At 47.3% G+C, this 19,995-nt stretch overlaps 1 protein-coding gene across 1 annotated transcript; it reads right to left on the bottom strand.

Moving 5' to 3' along the window:
• Positions 1-5,289, bottom strand: LOC125388548 (gastrokine-3-like). Its single transcript, XM_048416681.3, has 6 exons — positions 5,243-5,289; positions 3,802-3,855; positions 3,488-3,622; positions 2,080-2,187; positions 769-910; positions 1-95 (listed from the first exon to the last, which is right to left on the bottom strand). Exons 1-6 carry the CDS (start codon positions 5,252-5,254, stop codon positions 1-3), a joined length of 546 nt encoding a protein of 181 aa, XP_048272638.2. The 5' UTR covers positions 5,255-5,289.
• Positions 5,290-19,995: the final 14,706 nt, after the last annotated feature.

The raw sequence follows: 19,995 nt of genomic DNA, 5'->3' as shown, positions 1-19,995 counted from the left end.
TCAGAGCCCAGGGATCTCACCACAGATAGACAGTCCCATGAAGGAGAGAAACTGGAGCTCAGAACAGGATTCTGGGTCCATGTCCAGGGCGGAACCTTCAAGAGAGGAGGGAACCACACTTTAGAGAAGGCCAGAGTTATCAGTACACCAGGCACCTGCTTTATGGATCCTCAGGTTAGCGCAGGCCCTCCCTGGCTCCTCTCCAGCATCTTCAGTAATCATCTTTCTTTATTATGCATTTTAATCCCCTAGCCTGGCATGTCCTGTTTCTCTCCTGGACCGTCTGTTCAGAAGAACTCTGACTAGTGGATAAGGGAGTGGTAACAGCCATGTTGCTGACTGAATCTGGACTCATAGGCAGATCTTGGAGTCTTACCCCTGCTAGCTAGGCTCTTTGGGTCACTGATCTCCCTCACACTTCAGCCATCAGCGGTGCTATTTCCAGTGTGGTCTATAATAACTGTTAGGCTCCACGCGCCTTGAGAAAGAGTAGGACTAAGGACTCCAAAGCCACAGGCCTTCCCCTACCGTGGGCATGGCAAAGCCTGAGTCAGGGCAGGATGCCCATCAGCCAGCAGATCCCTGAGGAGGTGACTGGCTTTGGCCTTCTGATGAAGCTATTGGCTGTTTCCCTTCCCCACACTCCCCGCATACATCCCAGGCCCCGGAAGCAATGGATCAGCTGTCATTACAGCTGGCTGATAGGTACTGAAACTCCTTCTGCATCTCTTGATTCACAAGCCACCTTCTTTTGGTTTCTGAACACACCTTCCTTTTGCTGCTGGGCAAAGTAGGCGGGGACTGCTCTGCACAGATCCTGGACAGGCACTCCAAATTGGGCCAAGTTTTTGACTCGGCTGGGTAAAACCGTGTAGGTCAGTCCGCGGGTGGGTGGGTAGTGACCGGAATCCTGGAAGATAGGGGCGTCTCAGGCATGGCATATGAAAGAAGAGACTCACAGGCAAGTTGTGAAGGTGCCTGGGGCGATTCAGGTAACTGTGCCCACTGAGAACCCCCGACTTGCTTTTCTTTAGATGCAATATTTTATCAAGCCACAAGAGGGCGAAAGTGACTCTGGTAAAAATCTCTATGTGCCCCAGTGGCATTTCCTATCAGCTTTAGATGCTTTCTGAACCAAAATGATGGAGTAGTTTGTTGCATTTATATTTTGTCAATTTAGATGAACGGGGCACTTTCAACTCCTCTTTTATAGATTTATGTGTTCTAATTTTACATGTATGAGTGTTTAATTAAAGTTACAGTCTGACGTGAGTCACCTTTCTGGGGCTGGAAACCAAACCAGGTTCCTCTGCGAGAGCAGCAAGCGCTCTTGGCCTCTGAGCCGTTTCTCCACCCCGACTTCTTTTTAAAAATAGCACTGCTTTAGCACACTTTTATTTCTTTCCCAGAGTTTGTACCACTGCCCCAATCCTGAGTACTCTTCAAACGTGTTGATATTTAAACAAAGTTTGAGCAGAGTCCATGAGTTGCCAAGGATTTCTTCCTGGGTTTTAATTTCTTCCTATTAACAACAATTCCCGTCTCGCTTGAGAGAGAAGGCAAGAATTTCAGCACTCTTGTGCTTGACTGCAATTAAAGATGTCGGTGATGACAATGATAACGGTGTGTACGAGCATGTTTGTGCATTTGTGTGTGCACACGTGTGTGCATGTGTGTACACGTGTGTGCGTCTGTGCATGTGTGTGTATGCATGTGCGTGTGTGCGTGTGCGTGTGTGTGTGTGCGTGTGCGCGTGTGTGTGTGTGTGTGTGGTGGGTCAGGAATGACAGGAAGGAGAGGAGGCAGGGAACATGAAATCACTGCAATGCTTGCATCCGACCACTTGTCTTCTCTAGCACAGCTCGAGCCCCTTGGGAATGCATCTAAATGAGGTCACTGATTCAACTGTGACTAGCCTTGAGAGGGTGGCTGATGTCTTCAAGTTTTTTGCCCATGATGTGATTTCTTGGCGTGAAGAACAGGTACAGAGGAAGCTCCCATGAGTGAGCACTGTCCAGAAGAATGGCTGTAAGTTGGAAAACCCCATAGTCGACGTCTATCAGAGAGAACTGGACTCACCTGTTTGCCCAGGGCCTGGGTAATATCATCCAAACTTGGGAAGACTGTTAGGTCCATCTTGGCCAGGACACAGGCCATCTTACTAAACAGCTTAGCTGCCAGAAGGGCCTTAAAGCAACAGAACAGAAACATGGCATTCAATCAGTCCCAGTACTAACTCACCTGCTCCCCTCAGGCATCCAGACCCTGTTAGTCTGACTGCAATGCAGAGCATGTCAGCAGTGCTGCTGGAAGCCAGGGCACACGGCTGCATCAGGAGCGGTGTGGTACTGAGCCCTGCCGCTCCCTAGGCCCAGTGCTGCCATCTCCTCTGCTCCTGATGGTGAAGGCTTTCTCTCCCAGGGTGTTCTGATGCTAACATAAGGATGTGTGCGCCTGACTGGGCAGGATGGTAATATAACAAACAATACAGGTGATCTTAAGGGCCTGGCTGGCTGCTCAACAGTTCTTGGGATCCTCTGTGGCCTCCCTGAGCCTCAGTTTCTCTATCTGTAAAGCAAGAGGAATGGCCTTTCTTCCATGGAGTTGCCATGAAGTTGAGGGGAGAGCTGAGATCCCCACTACCTGGGAGAATGTTATGTAAACTGGAGAGGGCTCTCTGAAAACCCAGGGCAGTCAGAAGGCCTGCATCATGACTACGGCTTGAATTCTAGAGCTAGGTCTGTCTTGGATTCCCCTTTCTTATGGCCTACTATTTTTCTTTCCTGGCTTAGATCAGAGGTGCTGTTTTCTACCCCAGGCTCAACTGCAAGAAGCTAAGCCTCTAGCAATAGTTCTGCCTTCCTCGCGCCACCTAGCGGCCTATGGTAGAATGCTGCGTGAGGAAATTTTTACTTGGGTTTTAATATCATCCATCAAAGGCAATCAGTCTGTAGCCTGGGAGCCTTCTGGGAAGATGCAGGGGATCTCCTTGAGGATTTAAAAGTGGGAAGGTGAAAAGAGAGAAGGTATTCAAGGAAGAGAACACGACAAGAATGTGACAGCTGGCTGAGGAGGGCCAGGGTAGCAGAGGGCAGAGTTAAAGTGTGGGTGTTGACTTCATTCCATCCTTCCAGGTCCCACTAGGTGGGAGAGGCCGCTGTTGGAGCTACTTTGCTGATAGGGACACTGGGGCATGGCAGACAGAAAGGTTTATCTATGGTCACAGAACATTTTATTAGAGTTCTGACAAAGCAACGGGGTTCTCCTCCTGATCATGTGCCATTCTGATTGGTCTTACTACCGAAAGAGATGCTAGTTCATAGCACCATTCCCTTAGATCTCAGCATCACAACACGAGCTAAGACAAAACGGCTTCGGTAGCACACCCCAGTCTCGGAGGAAGACAACGAAGATGGAAAAGCAGTCTGGTCTGCTTGGACCACTCACGAGTCCCTTGGCATTGCAATAAGCGTGTTTGGCATCTTACATTCTTGTAGTCCACGATTCCATTCCATTCGCTCAGAACATTGTTGTCTTGGAGGCTGACCAGACCTCGGAGGGCATCGACATGGACGGTCTGGGTCCCCACAGAGCCATCCAGAGAATGACTGTCACTGGTGTTCTAGAAAAGACCGATGAGCAGTGAGAAAAGTCACTGGCTCCAAGTGTCTGTCTGTCTATCCCTGTCAGGATTAAAGGGAATCCACGAGAAATTATGGGAATGCCACCCTTGGTAGTTAGCTTTGAAATGCCTGTGCTAATAGAGGGTTAGGCAGACTGGGCCCTCTCCACCATACTCACCACCAGGGCCAGAGATGGGACTAGGAAGATGGTCACAAGAAAGGAAGGTGCAATCTGAAATGGAACAAAGGTCAAAGCTCCTTGTCCTTAGCCTTGGGAGAGCTTAGACTCCAGACTCTGCCTTACAGGACAGAGCCTTTCAATGAAGGTCTATAACTCTGACCTTCGTTCATCCCTATGGGGCCCCAAGTGTGTCAGGAGACCACAGTCTACCATCCTTAGACAGGGTGTGCCCACTGCTCAGGAAGCAGAGCTGCATCAGCCACTGAGGACACGTCCTGTGTGGCTTTCACCATCAACTGCTGGAATAGATTTAGCTAACCTTATAGGCTCTGATTGGCTCACAGGGCAGGGCCAGCCTGGGCCACAATAGCTCAGGCTCCCACTCTTCCTCCCTAATTCTGTGACTGGCACACCCTCTGCTCCGGCTCTTCACCCAAACCCTAAAGCTCACAGTTGGCCCTGCTCCATCCCACGCCCATCCTCCACCCCTCTGGAGTCTAACTCCCTCCAGGTTTCCTTTCCTCCTGATTCTTTTACCTTGTCTAAGAAGAAAAGCTACTCACACTATTGTGGGTGGGCAATTATGTTAGAATGTACCGGGGCCTTAAAATATTTCGGTTGCTTATTTCCTCTGTGTGCCGTGCCCTGCTGATGGAGGGACTTCTCTGTATCAGACATTAATGAAGGAATTGGGTGACTAAGCTAAGCTAGCCCTAGTCTATCATGGACTTGAGGCTGGCCCCGCTCAAGTGCACCCATCATATCAAGTGGAACTGATAAGAAGATAGGAAGATCTTCCCTTCTCTGCACACCCGCGTAAAGTCTACATTCAGTTTCAATAATAATGGGCAAGCTGCACCTCAAAGGCAAAGGAAATGGCCGCTCTACAACATCACTATTACCACAGTGCAATGGGAGCTGCCGCAAGACCCGGGAGCTGCCGCGGGCAAGGCCACTTTACTTAGACAATTGAAAGCTGATGCGGTCGTGCCCGCCTTTAATGCCAGCACCTGGGAGGCCAAGACGAAGGATTTTGAAAGTTGGAGGCTAGTCGCGGGGAGTACATGGTAGCCTGGACTACAGAATGAGGCCTTTTCTCAAAAAACATCCAAAGGAACAAAAACACACTATTCCAGCTGACGCCACATATATCTGTCATTTTTCCCACCAGCGATTTGTAACTAATGAAACACCACTGAAGACAGGACTCTCACCCCCAAAGAGTCTGGGCTTTAAAGAAGTTAGTTATTGATTCTGGCAGAAAACGCCATTCACTCAAATTCTGCAAATAGACAATTACCGGCGGAAGATTACACGCCAGACAATGACCAGCAGATTACACGCCAAATCATAGCTGGGATTGGAAGAGTTCTCGGGGAAGGGAGAAAGCGGACCTCCGTGGCTGTTTCAACACATTCAGAATTAAAAATGTACTCACAAGGCATTTCATGTTGTCTCTCTTGGGCTTTGTGCAACGGCATGCATAATATGATTTCTATGACCCATTGACTCCCCGAGTCCAGTTTATATAACTCTCAATCTCCCAGCTCTCCGGTGATAAGGGGCCATTAGGGGGAAAGCGGGTTATGTGATTAGAGTTATTGTTTCTCTTTCTACATCTGAGTGTTTTCCTTTCTCCCAATGGCCCTACAGGTTCCAAGGCAAACACCAGATAAGAACAGGCCTTTGTGGCTGGTGCACTGGTGACCTTAGGCTCTATGTGAGGACTTCTCAGGAAAATGCTCCCAATACAGAACCAAGATGCTCACTGCTTTTACGTCTTGATTTCTGGAAAGTATTTTTCCCTAACAGTGAGGGAGGTTTAGAAGAAACCTCATAAAACCCCAAGAGAAAAACTGAACATCAAGGGTTGGATCGGTTGACAAGCAGTCTGGTCCCTTCATCCAAACCCAGACTGCAGTTTGTCCTGCTCTGTGCTGTCTCCGCCAAGCTGACCTCTGTCCATCGCTTCAGCACCCGCTCTGGCAGATTAACTCAGGTTCCCTCTGCATGGCTTTTATGTCTCTTCCCTTCACGTCAGAGTACTTTTCTCCATGAGAACAAAACACCCAAACCCTCCAGCCAGCCCCAGAACCACTGAGGCATGAGGAGTGCAGACCTTAGACAGTAACACGGAGTCAGGTGTTTTCTTGCATCGTGTTCTCTCAGGCTCTGACAAGTGGTGCCCCAGACATCTGGATGCAATTAAAACCTCCTAAGGCCAGAACGAGTCAGACATTTCTTCTGAGAGGAGAGTTGCACAGTTGACCCTATGCTCCTGCATACTCAGAGGAGGGGCAGGCAGCGCAGTCCTGGTTGGGCTCAGGGCTGAGATAATGCCGTAATCCTAGCTCCAGTATTCTCAATGTTTCAAAACACGTAGTCGCCACCACTGAGTCAGTAAAATGGATTAAAGACGATTAAAAGGCCATAAATCACACGTGTCCATAAGTGCTATAGAATTGACGAATCTGCGTCTCAGTCACGATTTCAGTTTCCTGTTGCCAACCACATGGGTTAGGAGCAACAGCACTGTTAGCCATTTTGTAAACGAAGACAGATTAACTTTGCCAACCAAGTTCAACTCTGGCCTCTGCACTGGCCAGATCGACGACTGCACAAGTTAAAACTTGAGTTCGGATCTCTGGACTTCAAAGGCTCAAACTGTATGTGTTTCTTTCCAACTGCGTGGCCCTTCGGAGTTCATTTCCATCAGGCTGCAGATTGGAGAGGGCAGCGGTTCCACCTCTGCATCACCACCCCAGGTCTTCTGCTTTTAGGGTTCTGCGTGAACAATTAAATTTGTTGGAACTTCTCTTCCTGAAAATGGAAACCAGAAGCCATTCAATGGACAGCTAGGTACCTCCTCCTCCATGATGCTAAGACCAGGTGCAAAGAGCAGAGAAACCAAACTGTAGGCAGCTATGTCCTGGAGGGAGGATTGGTAGATGATCCCAAATGAAGTTTCATTCTAGAAAGATCTGAGAGGACACCTAGACAGGGCTCCAGACATAAGGAGACTATAGTCCATAATGAGATGTGGAGAAAGGGCCTCGGAATCAGAAAACCATGTAGAGGCGGCAACTCATGACCTTCTCCAGCGCCCGTCATGAGGAGAGCTCTAGGTATGGGGGTGGGGGCGTGTCTGGCAGTCATTCAACTTTCTCCTCAAATGTTCAATGAGACCAGCTTCTGGGATTTCACTCCCTAACTGGTTGGAGTCCATGTTGACTGATGGAACAAGATTGGGATGTCTTCACAATAAAATACTGCACACGAATGCAATTAATTTATGAGTGTTTGACTGCTGGTTAAATATTGGCATTTCAGCTCATCCCTAAACAATGATCTAGCCACAATCAGCCTTCAAAGGCCAGTAGCCACATGTCAGGAGGAGTAGCCAATCCTTTGAATCACGGACTCTTACTGAGCAATGATGTTTGCCAAGATAAAGTTTAGAAAGTACCTCTTTGTGAATTTACATACGATCTCCTGACTTCCTCAAGCTCTTCTCAGTCCTCAGAATGATCTGGCTGCTGCGAGCCTTTACCTGCTGTGGAATATTTGTTTAACTAGGCAATGACGAGGTACATTTGCTGATGCTGGATTTGTTTAACTATGTAAAGATGTGTTACATTTGTTTATGCTGCATTTGTTCAACAATGTAAAGACCTGCGGCCTTGCCTGCCTAAGGTACCTGATCGGTCTAATAAAAAGCTGAACAGCCAATACCTAGGCAGTAGAGGGATAGGTGGAGCTGGTGGGCAGAAAGAATAAAGAGGAGGCGGGATCTAGGCTGGAGAGAACAAAGAGAATAGGGGCTAAAGAGAGGGAGATGTCCTGGGCTGCCAGCCAGGCAGTTACCAGGCAGCCAGACACAGAGGAAGCAGGAAAGCAGGACACACAGAATGAAAGAAAGGTAAAAAGCCCCGAGGCAAAATGTAGAGGGCGACAAAGTTATAAGAGCTAGTGGGACAACCATAAGCTAAGGCCAAACATTCTTAGCTAATAGTAAAGTCTCCGTGTCATAATTTGGGGGCTGGTTGCAGGCCCAAAAGAAAGCCTGCCACATTTACCGCTTGTCTTCAGCCTCTCTCGAGTCAATTGCATATACTAAACACATCTGGCCCTCTGCCTTCCCATGTTCACCCCTGGCTTTCCTGGCTAGTCCTTGTGACTGGAAACACCGATTTCTTCCTTCTCTTCCTTCTTCAAGCCAATTTTGAACAGTATCCTTTCCCCCAGCCTTCCCTCATTCCCAGGCAAATATCTTCTTTGTAAACATAATTCCCTGCCTGCAACCCTTTTGGGTATGTTCCCATCGAGACTTGTTTGTATAGTTACGTAACCAGGCCATTAAATGGTACACCTGTGTCACTGCCAACTCCATAAACTTAGGAATCTTGTTTTCTGGTGTAAACTCTGCATCAAATATTTAGAGCCTGCCCCAGAGGAAGTATTTGGAAAACCATATGCTAAATGGTTGAATAAATGGATTTTATGTAAGATGTATTAGCCATCTGTCCTGGTTAGTTTTGTTTTGTTTTGATTTTAATGTGGCATAAGCTAGAGATATTGAGAAGAGGTATCTCAACTGAGAAAGACTGGCCTGGGGGCAAATCATGGAGCATTTTATTATTAGAGACTATGGGAGGGCCCAACCCATTGTGGGCAGTGCCGCTTCTGGGCAGGTTGAATGGGCTAAGGAAGTAGACTGAACAAAACCTGGACAGCAAGTCAGGAAGCAGAACTCCTCCATGCTCCTCCATGGCCTCTACGTGGGCAGGTTCGTGTCCTGTTTGTCCTGGTTTCTTTCAGTGATGGACTGTGATGTGGAAGAGGAAGCAAAATGAACCCTTTCTTTCTCAGGTTGCTTTGGGTCACAGTGCTTTGTCACAGCAATAGAAATTCTAAGGCACCATCTTTAAGTCCCCCAGAGCTCTTAGCAGTGCCTGGTAAATTGAACCAAGCAAATATTTGTTTAAGTCAATGGCAAATAATGGAATCAATTATTTAATGACAATGTGAACAAAGAAGGCAATTAAAATCTGAATATAACAGCCCTCTTTGTAACCTCCAACTAAAGTTCCCTTAAGGTTATTCTAAGATTTTTGTCTGTGGCCTTACAGGTAGGAGGTGAAGGGAAAGGTCAAGAAAACTAGGAATCTGCAAAGCTGTTTGTCCTTTATCTTGTATCCTGGAGCCTTGGCAGGAGCCAGACTCCTTTGCCGGATCCCTGGTCCTGCTTGGTGTTTGCTCAGTGCACTTTGATCTTCTCCCTGATGCACAACCACCTGCTGCAAACCAGAAACTTCCTCATCTGTGCTTCATATTTTTCAGATTCAGCCTGGATGCTGACTTCTACGTTGGCCTCTGCAGTGGTACTGGATGCTGGCTGACCTCTACGTTGGCCTCTGCAGTGGTACTGGATGCTAACTTCTATACTAATCTGCAGTGGTACTGGGCACTGACTTCTACGTTGGCCTCTGCGGTGGTACCAGCTGGTCTTTTCACCTTTGTAAACCCAAGTGGTCATCACCAGTGAGGCTTTCCCATGCTGTCCGTGGGTATTGCTCCCCAGTTCCTCTTCAAGGGTGGAATGTAAATCTCCAGCCTTGCCATGTCACACGGCCACCATGACTCTGCTTAGCTGCTTCTTGAATCAGTTCTTCCCCCACTGAGGGATGCACAGTGTTTCTGGCTTTTACACATGCCATTGTTTTGTATTTCTATTTCTATGCCTCAGAAAGAAAAAGTTTCCATGAAGCTTCTCCTCCCTCCATCCGGAAGCCTCTGGTAACTACAAGTCTGCTTTCTGTCTCTAAGGGTTTGCTTATTCAGAACTTTGCATACTACTGGGACCTGTACTCTGTAACTTTTGTGTCTAGAGTATTTCCTACCTAGTATGTTTTCAGTTCATCCGGGATAGTATCCACCAGTACTTCCTTTCAGTCTGCAGTTACTTCTCTGTATGCATACATCACAGGTTGCTCATCTGACGGTGGGTATTTGATTGCTTTTGCCTGTACCTTTCTTTGCAAATGGAGCTGCCATGAATGTGTGGATGTGTTAGGGTCCTTACTTTTAATTAGCTTGGGTTTGTTCCACACAGGAATGGAATTGTTGATCATATAGTAATTGTCTGTTTATCTGCCTGAGACATTACCAACCTGTTTCCATGATGTTGAACACCTTTAAGTTACCATCAGTAACCCCTAAGGGCTTCAGTTTCTCCACATCCTCACCAATACTTATTAAGTTTAGCTTATAGCCTTTTGAATACACGTGATGAGGGGGTATCTTTGATTTGCATTTTTATTAACGAAGGAATATATTTAAAACATTGCCTGTTGAGGTGTTAGCTTGTTATGTATGAACACTGATTCATTAGTGTGTGTCCAGTGATGGATGTGCCCATTCACTGAACAAACATTCTTTGAGCATCTTCTCCAGAGTAGGCCCTGGGTACCACGCAGGATGTGAGATGAAGCTGTTCACCAAAAGCTTCTTGCCAGCTTGGGGCAATGAGAAGTTTAACTTGGCAAGAATTCGAGGTCTGTTCTTTCACAAGCAGCTCTGCGGGGGGTGAGGCATGTAGAAGTGGTAGAGGGCACAGCCTCACACAAGGCAGAAGGAAGACTTGGGTGGGATCCAGGAGAGTTCATGAAATGACGATTTCAACTTCATGATTTTGTCCAGCATAAGTTCTCAGTTCAACCAAAGAGCTCTTGCTGGGGGCTGTCTAGCTGTCTCCACGTCACAGCGCCTGCTCCCCTAGGCCCGACCTGCCTTCCACATCTGGGAGGGCAGTCTAGACGACAGCGCAGCCACTTGGAGCTTGGTGTAGGTCTGGAGCTGGGGGAGCTTTTTCCCATCACCTCTCAGGTCGAAACTGGAGCTGGACCTTGTGCCAGGCTTTCCCACTGGCATTGGCACCCTCCTTACCTGCGCCAAGGGCCCCTGCCTGTCTGTGCTGAGCAGGCTGCTTATTCCTTGACGCGGGATTGGGGATTATAACAGAGGCTCTAATTGAACTTGTCAATTAATGACCTGCAGACCTTACTTCGTTCCCTCTCCTTTCTCGTTGGAATTATACGTAGCTGGCCCTGAATTTTTAAAGACATAACCTGCTTTGGCTTGCTGGGTTTGCTTCGTTTGTCCTTCAGAACAATTCAACGCATGCCACCTCGACAAATACATTTGAGACTCTGCAATATGTCTGGCAAGATGTTAGTAGTGAAGAGACAAAAATGAGTGACATCAACATGGTAGCTGACCTTAGGGGGCCTGGCAGCCTAGTCCAAGACACAGCATAGAAAACACCCATCACTCATTCAGTTGGTCACTTATACAACAAGCCTTTATTGGATTGCTAGGCCGGAGACCAGGTGTTAGCAAGGACATGGCTGGATCTGCTTCTTGAGCTGGTGGGGCAGATAGGATCTTAGCATATAAACATGTAGTCTGCGTATCCCCCAGCCACTCCCACCAGAACCCACTGTGCTTATAGCACCCCAGTGCTCCTCCATTCTCTGAGCACCCCCTCTCACACAAAAGGGTCTGTGGCCAATCTTCCCATCACACTCCTCAGTACAGCCCTAACTCCTTTACTGTCCTTGCTTTAGGGAACTCTCTTGATTAAACCACATCGTTTCCTGCCCGTCTGCTGGATAGAGATCACATGGTCATGCTCAGTGATCCAACTTTAGATCCACATGCACTTACTTCTGGTGTGGCCTCAACGTCATGGGCACATGGGCAACTGTGTGGTTCCTATGTGATCTCTGTTCCTCCCCTGGTCTGCGCTATCTCTCCTTATCCTTGTTCTTGGGTGATGGCTGCGTGGTTCTTGCTTTGCCGAGTCCACTGTACCTGACGGAGAGACATCTTAATGAAGAAATTGTCTCTTTGGGGCTCGTTCCTTCATAGCAGGGAGGATGTGGGGCATCTCGGCTCCTGGAGGATCTCTTCTAGGGCTCGTTCTGTCATAGCAGGGAGGACATGGTGGGGCATCTCGGTTCCTGGAGGATCTTTTCTGGGGCTCGTTCTGTCATAGCAGGGAGGACATGGTGGGGCATCTCGGCTCCTGGTGCTAGGAGAGCATATGGCAGGAGCTTCTCATATCACAGTGCAACAGGAAACAGGGAGGATGGCACAAACCAAGGACGAGGCCTGATGTTCTTAGCGACCCACTCACATAAGCCGACTTCCCAAAGATCCCACAGTCTGGAACAGCTCTGCCAAGCAGGAAACGAGCATTCAAAGTGTGACCTGTGGAGACTTCCAGTCCTGCCCACAGGCTTTCCACATTGCGCCCAAAGAATCACAGCCGTTTCATGACACAAATCCAGGTAGTCCAACTTCAAGAGTCCCCAGAATTTGAGCTTTCTCAACCCTGTTCAAAACCGCAAATGTCCAAATCTTTTCTGAGACTCAAGGACAACTTCTAATTGCAAACCCCTGTAAAATAAAAGAAGAAAGTTACATACTTCCAATGCAGAAGGGCACAGAGTAAATGTTCTCATTGCATGCTTAATTCCTACTTTTACATTGATTGTACACTTTTTATTGTGTTATTTCCATATTTTGTCTACTCTCATAATAACCGTGTTTTTGTAACCATAGTTTTTAAATACTGTTTATTCTCCTTGATTTTTCTATTTTTAAATTTGTCTCATCTCTTCTTGCTCATTTTTTTCTACATAAATTTTAGATAATCTTATCAAGTACCTTTGATTGGAAATACATTGAATTTATCAATTAACTTGGAGGAAGAACATTAATAAATCTTATTCAACTTGTAAATTTGGTGTCCTTTTCTGGTTCTGCTCACCATCCTGTAACAGCAGGATGCCATTACCCAAGTGGCCACCAGGTGGCGTAGGAGCAAATCGCTCCTTAGGTGCATTTGAGAAACTCAGTAAAGGGTTTAAAGAGGAAGGATGTAGCCTTTTTTGTCTTACTGACGGTGTCCTTTGCTTTACAGAAGCTTCTCAGTTTCAGGAGGTCCCATGTATTCATTGATTCTCTTATTGTCTGTACTACTGGGGTTCTACCTAGGAAGTGGTCTCCTGTGCCTATGTCTTGTAGACTACTTCCCACTTTCTCTTCTATCTGGTTCAAAGTGGTCAGATTAATGTTGAGGTCTTTAATCCATTTGGTCTTGGTTTTTGTGCATGGTGATAGATATGGATCTACTTTCATTCTTCTACAGGTTGACATCCAGTTATGCCAGCACCATTTGTTAAAGATGCTTTCCTTCTTCCATTGCATACCTTTAGCCCCCATGTCGAAAATCAAGTGTTCATAGGTTTGTGGGTTAATATCTGGGTCTTCTATTCGATTCCATAGGTCGACTTCTCTGTTCTTATGCCAGTACCAAGCTGTTTTCAATACTGTAGCTGTGTAATAGAGTTTGAAGTCAGGGATGGTTATACCTCCAGAAGTTCCTTTATTATATAAGATTGTTTTGGCTAGCCTGGGTTTTTTGTTTTTCCATATAAACTTGATTATTGTTCTCTCAAGGTCTGTGAAGAAGTTTGATGGGATTTTGACGGGGATTGCATTGAATCTATAGATTGCTTTTGGTAGAATTGCCATTTTTGCTATATTGATCCTCCCAATCCAAGAGCAAGGGAGATCTTTCCATTTTCTGGTATCCTCCTCAATTTCTTTCTTCAAAGACTTAAAGTTCTTGTCAAATAGGCCTTTCACTTCCTTGGTCAGAGTTATCCCAAGATATTTTATGCTATTTGTGGCTATCGTGAAAGGTGAAGTTTCTCTGATTTCCCTCCCTGCTTCTTAAAAAAAAAACAGACATAAAGAGGAAGGATGTGTACCTGCAGACTCCATCTCACCCTTATTGTATGTAGCTTACTTACAACATTTTCATACAGTCTCTCCTGGGGTAGGAAAAGGTGTTTTTCTTTCATTCTATAGATGAATAAGCGAACCCAGGCAGGCAAGACCGTTTCTGAGGATCTGGAGAAGATGCAGAGCTTTAGTATCCACAAGGAGCAAGCTAACTGGAAACTAAAATTCAAAGCAAGCAAGAGGAAAATCGCTGTTAGTGCCCCTTCTCATCTCCACTCGCCCCGTAGGGGGCGCTGGGCTTGTGTCCTTCAGGCTGCACCTCACACCTGTGTCTCTCCTCCCAGGGCTGCCATCCTCATCCCCTTCTGGGTGCTGACCTCGTGTCTCAGCTTCCCTTACAAGTCATCCCTTAACCAGGCCATGCATTTCTATGGTTCAGGAGGGAAATGAGAGCAAAGAAAGTTTGTGTTTCAAGATGGGGCCACTGGAGCCAAGTGAGAAACTGGGACATCAAAAGCTAGGTGAGGGGTTGATGATATCAAGGGCATGCCCTAGCGCTTATCTTGGGTCCTTCTGGGTTACTCATAAGGAGCCTCTGCAGGGCATTGAAGGACCAGAACGTTAAGATCTGTTGATTCCTGGGGACAGAAGGCATCTGTTAGAAACAAGTATTGAAACGAGCTCTGAGCACCTGCGGGCAGCTCCGAGCATCCGCGGGCAGCTCTAAGCATCCGCGGGCAGCTCCAAGCATCCGCGGGCAGCTCCAAGCATCCGCGGGCAGCTCCAAGCATCCGCGGGCAGCTCCAAGCATCCGCGGGCAGCTTCCAAGTGTCTGCAGCAGCTCAGGACAACCACTGCCTCTCTCTCCCCATCACAGGAAGTCGGTTAAAGAATGTGCCTTGGTGAATCTTGCTAAGTCGCAGAGGAAATTACACTTTTGGGCATGCCTCTCAGCACCTGGTGGAATTAGAAGCTCCAGTGTTGCCTGGTAAGAACAACCAAGGCCAATTGAGGCAAGTGCTTTCCCTTGGGAAGGAAGCACTGTCTTAGGAGGTTCACAGAGGAGAGAGAGACATGCCAGGGTGTAGACCAGATGCCTACACACACATGACTGTGCATACACGTGTGTGTTCAGGGTTAGGGACGGGATTCTTCAGTCATCTCTGGCACATACCTTCAGCCGTCTTTTTGTCTCTTAGCCACAGAATAGGGGATAGGAAGTAGCACAGAGACAGAGCACTCGGTTGGTATGCTTGAGGTCCTGGGTTCAATCCCCAGCACTGCCAAATAGGCCACAGAGTATGGGCTCTCTATTAGAACGACAGTGGTGGGGAGCCAGGGAGGGGTTTACACCTATCCTCCAGGGAGCAGGACCCAGTGAGTTGTGCCTGACACACCTAACAGCTCACAGGGGATCTGAGGACCTGGCCTTATGATGCATGCCTGAGAAGTCATTTCTCACACAACTTGGCACCATTCCAGAGCCAAGTATCCTTGTAATTAAAAAACAATGATTTATTCTCTCTCTCTCTCTTTCTCTCTCTCTCTCTCTCTCTCTCTCTCTCTCTCTCTTTCTCTCTCTCTCTCTCTGTGTGTGTGTGTGTGTGTGTGTCCATGGAGACCAGAGGGTTGTTGATCCCATGGAAATGGAGTTTCAGGTGATTGTGAGTTGCTTACCATAGGTGCTGGGAAGAGAACTCTAGTGTTGGACATACCTCTATCATTCTTTGTACCCACTTACTGTTCGTCCTAACGAGACTTTCCAGGCCATTGTCTCACCACTGCCTGATGTCCTCAGACACCTTGCTCTGGATTATCATGGCCGCTATTCTCACTCTAACCCCCCCCCCCCAACCCACACACACACATGAGAATTTCCCGTGTCTGGGGAACTGTTACCAAGTATCTCAGGAAGAGATCTGCAAACCCACCAGCCCTAAATGGGAGGTGAGCTCTCATTCCACAGCATTGTATTGCAGGAATATTCTCGATGACAACTCTTTCAACTGGCTTGGAATTGAAGAAACTAAGTCTAAAAATAAAGTTTTCCCTCCCAAGAAGGTATTCTATGTTCAAGAACAGAACCTCAACAGCTGCAGTGCTGTGGCCCAGAATGGACTCTGTGTAAACCCTGTCAGCTGTCCCCCATCCTATGAGCTCACATAGGGACCTTTGTGGACACCAGGGCTCCTGTCAGCTCTTGGTTCTAAGAACTGTATAACTCATATCTGGAGGGGCATGAGAAAATGTTGTTTATTATGTGTGTGTGTGCGTGTGCGTGTGCGTGTGTGTGTGTGTAGTACAGTGTGTTCAGGTGTCTTGGTGTGTACTTGAAGGTGTGTGTGCATGCATTGGAGGTCAGCTATGGATGTCAGGCATCTTCCTCCATCACTTTCCACATTAATTTAGAGATAGGATACATCACTGAAACCAGAACTCACCAATTTGGCCGGACTGCCAGGCCAGCGAGCTGCAGTGATGCTCAATTCCACCCTGACCCCCCAGCTCTAGGATTGTAAATCCGACCCTTGGATAAGTGCCAGGGATGGGAACTCAGGTCCTCACGCTTGTTTGAAAGATTTTTTTAAAAAATTTTCCCAGCAGCTGTCTCCCCAATCTTGACACAGTTTCTTAACCCAGTGTGTGACCCGATTGTCATCAGTCTTCTTACAGTCTAACAGCTTTAGATCCTCATGACACGACACGTATGTTTTAATTGTCCATCATTCTTGATGGCAAAGGTTGGCCATGTCTGTGTTTTCCACTGTACAGGTCTGGTACAGGACTTGGGGTTTACAGCTTGTGCCACATCAAGGAACAGAATTTCCTGAGAGAAGAAGTGGAGCCTGGGGCACCCCGAGATAGAATTTGTCTTCTGGGGAAAGATTTACAAAATCAGGCTGGGGGTGGGCTGCTGGGTCTCTGTTCCCTTCCCAGTGTGCATGCATGAAACATCCTTTTCCTGCTTCCCCACTACTCATTTGGCTCCTTTAATTCTGTTTCTTGGGGTTCCCTCTGTCAAACAATCTGGTGCCAGAGAGGGGAGGACAAGTGTCCCTTTAGAGCATGTTCAGTCTGGACACACAAGCTGACTACTGGTCCAGTACGGCAAGTTTGGGCTGCCCAGGGTTCTCTGTGGATGAATAAATGCAGTCCTGAACAGCCTGACCCTCTTAGGACTTCCTCTTTGGAGAGACCCCAGATTGCGCCATGTCCCAGAGCCGTGTGTATTCATACATCCTGGGCACTGGAAGGGCTTCCATCCCAGCCCTCATAAAAGCCCCAGTGATAAGCAGAGGAAGTGACTTGCCTCTGGAATCTGACCTGCTCCGGGAGGACCCTGGTGTGCGCTTGCGATGTGCAGCCACTTGTTGTGCGAGGCGGAGGCTGCTGCGGGCTCTAAGGAATGCGTGTCCAGCATTCAGTGCTGAAAGGCTGGAAAGAGAAGCAGAGCCCAGGAAGTGTCAGGGCAGCTGATCTTGGTGATGAAAGGGTCTGTGTCCCTCCATGGGCTACAAGGGATGGCCGAGGGCAAGAATGTGGAGAGGGCCGGGGGCGGGGCACTTCACTGGTTCTCAAAGAAATTATAACTCCTTAACTTTTCCTATCCGATTCCCCTTAAACTTTCACAACAACCCATAAAAACAAAACAAATAGAAGTAAAGCTTCAATGGAGTCCATTCTTTTGGAGACACTGAGACCTTTCAGAAGCCAGGTATGGAACTCACATGCTCCATGTTAGCAGAGATGGGCTGAAAAAGCAAATTGCCAGAAGTAAAGAACTGGGGCTGTCTCCTATCCTTGGAGAAGTGCAAATACCCTGGCAGGCATGCTGTCCATCCTTTCTGATCATGTCTTAGTAAAAGCATGCTAGACCAAGTGGCTGAAGGTCTGGGGGGCATTGCCTAAACTTTCCAACCTGCTGGTCCTGTCTAGAGAAAGAGGTGATCTGTGAGTTTCAACTTTTTTATCATATAATAATTATCCAGCAGGAGGCCACTGTCTGTGCAGAAGACAGAGACTGTGCAAAAGACAAAGGTGATAAACAAGCAATGTCATTAGCAGCTACTTGTTTAAAAACCTAGGGTTTAGGGCTGGAGAGATGGCTCAGTGGTTAATATAACTGGCTGTTCTTCCAGAGGGCCTGGGTTCAATTCCCAACACTTACATGGTGTCTCATAACAGTTCTAGGAGACCCAATACCCTCTTCTGGCCTCTGGGGCACCAGGCATGCACATGGTTCTCAGATACACATGCAAGCAAAACACCCAGACACATAAAACACTACAATAAAGTAATATTCACTCTCTTGTGCTAACTGCACTATGTTTTTCCAATTTCTAACAATTAGTGGGGAAATCAGAACCTAGTTTTAGGACAACCTCAAACACAAGCTAGAGGAAGACAGGTTCACACTGGCTAGCTGAGAGGAAGGCAGTTATGAGCACCAGGGCAGAGACGCCCCAGCCTCACAGAGCTGGGCTCACCTTTTAGTTCTGCAGAGGTGAGACAATGTTGACTCTTGTTTTGTTTCTGAGACAGGGTTTCTCTGTGTAGCCCTGGCCACCCTGGAACTCATTCTGTAGACTAGGCTGGTCTAGAACTCAAAGATCTGCCTGCCTCTGCCTCTGGAGTGCTGGGATTAAAGGTGTGGGTCACCACCTCCTGGCTATAATGTTGATACAGACTCTTACTGGAACCACGAACAATATGTCATGTTAGTCATTCTGTTTACCAGAGAGTTTCTCTGCTAATTTTTTTCTTTAGGTATTTTAAGAAACAATTTAGATATTTAATAATAAAAGTCTGGCTTATGCCTTTGATCCTAGCACTTGGGAGGCAGAGGCAGATGGATCTCTGTGAGTTTGAGGCCAGCCTAGTCTACATAGTGAGTTCCAAGACAGCCAGGGCTACCTGTCTCAAACAACTCCTCCCTCCAGTAAGAGTTTGGCCGAGTGAATATATTCATATACACATACATATATATGTATGTACATATATGGAGAATCTTCAGTCTCTTAACGAAACTATACAAATGTACAGTGATGTAAAGTATATTCAGGTCACATGATAAAGTAGTCTACTGAGCAGCTTCCACAACACAGGGAATTCAGAAGTCACTAACATCTGACAGAGGCAGTGCGCTGTCACTTCAGGATTAAAGGTTATGAAACAAATTGCTTTTTCTTTTTGATCTTAGGAGATGGATTGATGAGTAAGTTGACAAATAAAACTCACCATTTATCACAAGGCTGACCCCATCTAAGACTCCCAGCAATGAGGATGCCTGAACTGGCTTTCTCCTATAATCAGATTGGTGACTTCCCAAATTGTCATCAGAGAGCATTCATCCAGTAACTGATGGAAGCAGATGCAGAGATCCATAGCCAAGCTCTGGGCCGAGCTCCAGAAGTTCTGTTGAAGAGAACAAGGAAGACCGCGTGAGCCAGGGTAGTCAAGGTCATGACAGGGGGACCCACAGACACAGCTGACCTGAGCTTGTGGGAGCTCACAAACTCTGAACCGACAGCTAGGGAGCCTACATGGAACCAACCTAGGCCCTCTGCATGTGTGTGACAGTTGTGTAGCTTGGCCTGTTTGTGGGGCTCCTAGCAGTGGGATCAGGACCTGTCCCTGGCACTTGAGCTGGCTTTCGGAAACCTACTCCCCATGCTGGGTGGCCTAAGTCAGCCTTGAGGCAGGCAAAGGAACTTGGTCCTGCCTCAACTTGGGATGCTATGCTTTGTTGACTCCCGTGGAAGGTCTGCCCCTTTCTAATTGGATTGGGGGGTAGATGCAGGTGAGGGAATGGGAGGAGAGGAGGAAGGGGACACTGTGGTCAGTATGTAAAATAAATGAAAAACTCGCCATTCAATGTGTGAGACCCAGAACTGGGCAGCAGTCACCACAGTTTCTTACAGGACTTCCCAGTCATGGGGAAGAAATTCCACGGGCCTTCAGCAGGTGCTTGGCCATACCTCCCTTGCTGACCACCCCCTGGAGACATGTCCTCTATCTCTTGAGGTTTTTAAACACCCTCCTAATCTATGTTTTGAATTCATACTTATTTTGTCATTTATTTATTTTGAGATAGTGTTGGATTGTAATTGTGGGGAAGTCTGTAGAGGGGTGTCTCTGTAAGAATTACGTGCTGGGGTAGTTAGTAACAGGGAGGGGGTAGCTCTTTCCTGCTGGGCGAGGTCAGTATCCTCATCACCATGAACTGAAAGGTCAGTGAGAAGGAAAGAAAGGCCAAGTGCCTTAAGTCAGTGGTATATTTTATGTGGCATAACATCTGCAGAAATGGGTACCATCTGCAGGGTTGAGGTAGCATCTTTAGGGGTGGGGTAGTATCTGTAGGGGTGGGGTACCATCTAC

The sequence above is a fragment of the Myodes glareolus genome, chromosome 6, assembly GCF_982192425.1.
Source record: "Myodes glareolus chromosome 6, mMyoGla1.1, whole genome shotgun sequence".
In the NCBI taxonomy this organism is placed as follows: domain Eukaryota; kingdom Metazoa; phylum Chordata; class Mammalia; order Rodentia; family Cricetidae; genus Myodes; species Myodes glareolus.
This window is presented reverse-complemented; position numbering and strand designations above follow the sequence as displayed.